At 36.9% G+C, this 4,969-nt stretch overlaps 1 protein-coding gene across 1 annotated transcript; it reads right to left on the reverse strand.

Moving 5' to 3' along the window:
• Window positions 1–465: 465 nt before the first annotated feature.
• Window positions 466–1,039, reverse strand: LOC131857523 (uncharacterized). Its single transcript, XM_059210188.1, has 2 exons — window positions 668–1,039; window positions 466–579 (listed from the first exon to the last, which is right to left on the reverse strand). The coding sequence occupies exons 1-2, from the start codon at window positions 1,037–1,039 to the stop codon at window positions 466–468; spliced, it is 486 nt and encodes a 161-aa protein (XP_059066171.1).
• Window positions 1,040–4,969: the final 3,930 nt, after the last annotated feature.

A 4,969-nucleotide genomic window follows, 5' to 3' on the forward strand; every position in this document is an offset into this window, starting at 1 on the left:
CTCATTTTTCTTCAAGGGGGTGTTGAAGTCTCCCATAATAATCTAGCTGTCCTCAGCAAACCTGCTTCTTAACCCAGTAAGATTTCTCCACAGCTCACTTCTACCAGTCTTAGTGTTAGGAGCATATAAATTAGTTCAGACCCAAGTAGTGCAATTTTTAAGGTGCTTAAATCTAATACAAGCCAAATTATTGTCCTGAATCAGCACCTCACCTTCTACATTATTTTTGTTCTAGAAGGTAACAATTCCTCCTGAAGCACCTTCTAAACTCCCTCCACTGACTCCTCCATTTTTGAACATCTTCAAGCTTTCTACTTTATCTTTTGCCATCTTAGTTTCTTTAACCAAAAAAATATCAATGTTTTTATCTCTAATCATACTTTTAACTAAATCATGTTTGTGAGGGTTGTTCAGTCCTTGAATATTCCAAGAGATGATCTTCATGGATTTTTTGAAATACCTGTCTCAAAGATGGTTCTTTGAGTTCCATTTGCAATATTTCTGCTTGTTTCCATTGATCTCTTTTTTGCATTTGAATGTCTTCCTGGAGAAGTATGTTGCGCCCTCACATCCCCAAGCCTGCTTATGGTATTTCTAGTCAGTGTACTATTGATAAAGTTATTGTTATTCTTTTTTTTTGCTTGTTCTTTCTTTTGTCCTTTGCTACTTCTTCTTCCTCCTGCTTTGTTTCACTCTTCCCCGGTGCCTTTTTGATGTCTTCCTCATCTCCCCATTTTGGTACTTTTTCCTCCGGAAAGGTCAGCTTTACTTTTACTGGGGAAGCTAATGAGATTTCCAACAGCCCTTGATCCAGAATGTTATCAGGTTGGGCCTCTTGGAACCAATCTGTTTCTTTATCTAGATCCTGAGAATTTGATACAAGGTTAAAATTATCTCCTTCCTCTTTGTTATCTGCGTATTTTTTATCTCTTTTACTCTCAAACTTATCTGAGACTAACTCTATCTTATCCTCTTTCGATTCCTCATTCTGTTTATTGTCTTTTTCTCCATGCTCTGGATCCTTACCACTCTGCTCCATCTCCTAATGATCTATTTTTTCTCTATCTACTTTCTTTAGTTCATTTCCTATTTCACTAGTGAGTTCTTCCTCTATCCTTCCAACCCGAGATTGTTTCTCCTGATCTGGGTCATTGGACTCTAAGGCTTTTAGAGAACTATCAACTTTTTTTCAAACCTTAGCTTGGGGATAAGATTTACCCTCGTTATTTGGGCATTTTTTAGCCCACTGTCTTACTTTTTTACAATGAAAGTAGGCAAAAGAGATTGATTCATAAACAATATTCTACCTCCACTTCCCCAGTTTAGATTCTATCTCTATTTCCTCTGGCATGTTCGTATTAGGTCCAACTCCAATACAAATCCTAGCGTAAATAAGCCTTCTTCTAGATGTCGTGACTTGGTCAATAGAAATAATCTCCCTGAAGGTATTGGCTATTCTTGCAAGCACATCTTCCTCCTAGAATTCCATTGGAAGCCTAGGGAGTTTAATCCAGACCGAAACTTGAACCAAATTTTTTTTTCTTTTCCTGCATTAGGGTACCACTTCTAGATGTACATGATGTATTTAGCTATTGCCCATGAACCACTATAGAGAATGTTGCTTATATCCTCATCATAAGAAAAAGAGAAGGATAGACAACCTTTGTTCATTGCAACCACGTCAACCGGGCCTTTCAAGTTCCACTTTCTTTTGACAAATCCACGAACGATCTCTATATTCGGTCTAGTCCCAAAAAAGTTACCAATCAATGTATTTTCCATTCTAGCAATGTTTTGGTCTATGATTTGGTCTAGAACAGAGATAGAAAACTTGCCCTGAGACACATTCGAGGTATTTTTAACTAGAGGCAGTGAGGACTTACCTTTGGGTTTGACCTCGAACAAAGAGGACCACTTACAAGTATGTCCATTCAAACTAGGTCCCCCCTTAAGATCCTCTAGGGTTGTCGAAAGATCCTTTTCAAGAGATAATTTAGCTTCCACCGTGTTCTCTAAACCACTAGCCGCTTGCTATCCTAGAGCTCCTTCTAAGTTGCCGTCTTCTGATTTTGAAGTTTGAACTGACCTTTCCCGCTATCACCTATTGTCCGCTCTTCACATGGTCTTGATCCTCCCCCTGGGTCCTCCAAGTCCAAGGGAGCATTAGGATCCTTACTACCCAAGCTCCCTCCATCTGCAGAAATCTCTGAATCATCTGCACCAAGTTGTCCCGATGCCAAACTAGAACTCTTGCTCAAATTTGAATTCTGGATCTGACCGCGCTCCATTCTTTCACTACTTGCTATGTTATTCATTGTATCTATGTTATTAATTGTATCTAACATTTGTTTCACTGCCACCATGCTTCAAAGTGTTGCACAACCCTATTCGATCACATATGGATCTCCAAACTATGAGTGTCATTTCATAAAAATAAATAAAAATAGATATCATAGCTAGTTGTATACATCCTCAAGCAATTTTCCAAATTATTATCTAGTTTGTTTCTTATCTTTGGTTTCCAAAATCCTAATGTACTAAAAATTTATAATCCTCCAGAAATCACAATATTATTTTTTAACATAACTTAGTAATTTTGAAGTATTTTGGGATTGAATTACACAACATTTCACTTTTACTTAATGTTGTCAAAATCCTTCTTATTGATTCTAGTTGGAAGGTATTCTCAAAAATCTTAGTTTGTTCCTTCATTATTTATCTAAAATGGGTTGATTCCTCTTTCAAATTTACTTTATTTGAAATTTCTTCTACTTCATATCTATATTGAATTGTGAACTTATGGAAAAATGATCAATCAAGATCTTTAGCCTCTTATGAAAATACTTTTGATCAAGGTGGATCCAAATTCTAGGATAGAAAACAAACATGGCTTCTAATAGTTCTTCTTGAGGGAATTGATCTATAATATTTGATGAAATAGCTCTCGTAGTACTCTTTAACATAGTACTAATAAAATTAAGAATATTGTTTAAAATTTCCCTTGGAATAGTTAAATCTGTGAATTTGGTATAGCCACAACAATGACTATGGTAGAATGGTGCATTGCTATCTCATATCCATGTAGAAAGACACATAACTCCATGCTTGCATTAAAATGAAAAAAATAGCAGGATTATCCAAATCTTACATTAGTTGCCAGCTACTAAAATTTGGACTTATAAATGCTTAATATGATAGATATAGATTATCGAGGACCAGACATGTCATTTGACATAGTCTTCTATATTCTAAACTATACATAGTTCTTTGACTTTTTCCAAAAAGAATATTTATTTTGTCCAATAGGGGGAGAAATATAGGTAAAGTTAAGAGTGTATCTACATCACTTAACCTATGTAAAAGGTCAAGAGATTTGTTTACTGAGTTATAATGTTTGTACATTAGTGTAATGCCCTGCCAGGAACTCCAAAGGAAAACCTGCAACTAAGGGTGAAATATATATTTTTTTAAAAGTATAAATCACATTAAGTGCATTAATTATTACATTGCACAATAATAACACAAGTGGAAGACTGGAGCATCTTACATCAAACCAAGGAGTGGCAAGCGGGAATGGAGACCGACAAGCAGGAATCCCAAATTTCAAATTTGGGAATGGTGGATTTCTTGGGGAAGGTAGTATCCCTGGGGTTAGAACTGGCAATTAGGCAAGTAAACAGGCGTCTTAAGGTACAGAAGAGGACAAGGATACAGGTAAATCGGTAGAGGACAAAGATTCCAAAACTAGGGACCCACATGATAGAGGTAAAGGAAAAAAATGGTCTTAGCTTTTTGGACTGAAGCTGCTGGCTAAATCAGGGCTTTCGGAAGTTACAAATATCTCTGATCCATCTTTAGGGTTCGTTGCTATTTGTTTTGGACAAATTGGTAGATCTAACTGTCGTTGGTTTAACTATGACTTTAGTTGGCCGATTTGCTGGCTTTAGGCCTAACATTGATGTTGTTAGGAATTTCATAAGGAGGAAATGGGTTTTAAAAGGTCAAGTGGATGTGGCAGCGCTGCTCAGGGGTTTTTTTTCCTTTGCATTTAACTTTGAAGAAGATATGAATAAGGCTCTATGTGAAGGTCCATGGATGTTTGGAAAGTCAACTTTGGCTCTTCATAAATGGGTCCCTAACTTGTCCCTTGATGAATTCTTCTTTGTTTCGGCGCCTGTCTGGACATGCCTCTTGGGTCTTCCGCTGGAATTCTAGAATGAGGAAGTCTTTAATGGTATTGTGAACTCTTTTGGAGAACTTCTTTTGATTGACCCAATGACGGCTACTAAATCAAGGTTAGTCTTTGCTCGCATCTGTGTAAATGTTAATCAAATGACGGATATGCCCCAATCAATTGAGATTATTTCTAAACTAGGGAAATGGATCCAAGCTATTGAATATGAATCGCTCCCTTTTGCCTATTTCCATTGCAAACAATCGGGGCATTGGGCAAAATCATGTCCTCTTAAGAAGAGTAAGGAAAGCAAGACCGACAACAATGTGAAGTATAAAAAGAAATGGCAAATGATTGAGAAAAAAAGAGACCAATCAGTTGAGTGTGATCCAAATAAGGAAGTAATGGAACTAGAAAATGAGGTTAAGAAGGGTGAGAACAGTAATAATGAAAACCAAGATTGTGTTTTCTCTAATAACCAAATAGAGAGTACTAAAGAAGGGGAGAAAGGAAGAGAGTTAAACAACAAAAATGATCCAGAGGACCAGGAGGTTGGTTCTGTTAGTTAGGAGAAGGAAGAGGTAAGTCCCAAAGAAGTTGTGCCTGTTTCTTCTTTCTCAAAATCAATTGAGGAAAACTTCAATGAAGCTCAAGAGTTTGACCCTTCTGATATTGAGCCCTTATTGATTCTAACCAATGGAATCCCAAATCCTCTCCAATGTAAAACCCCATCTCATAGGGTGGTAATGGATATCCTGGAAGGAAATCTTAGGATTCTTGGTATGCAAGAGGGTA

This window comes from Cryptomeria japonica, chromosome 1 (assembly GCF_030272615.1).
Source record: "Cryptomeria japonica chromosome 1, Sugi_1.0, whole genome shotgun sequence".
In the NCBI taxonomy this organism is placed as follows: domain Eukaryota; kingdom Viridiplantae; phylum Streptophyta; class Pinopsida; order Cupressales; family Cupressaceae; genus Cryptomeria; species Cryptomeria japonica.

Excerpts from the sequence above, each read along its gene's own strand:
- LOC131857523 (XM_059210188.1), bottom strand. The coding sequence starts at position 1,039 with ATGGAGCAGAGTGGTAAGGATCCAGAGCATGGAGAAAAAGACAATAAA. Across the intron at positions 580-667 it reads CAAAGCAGGAGGAAGAAGAA|GCTTGGGGATGTGAGGGCGC; the intron begins GTAGCAAAGGAC and ends TACCATAAGCAG.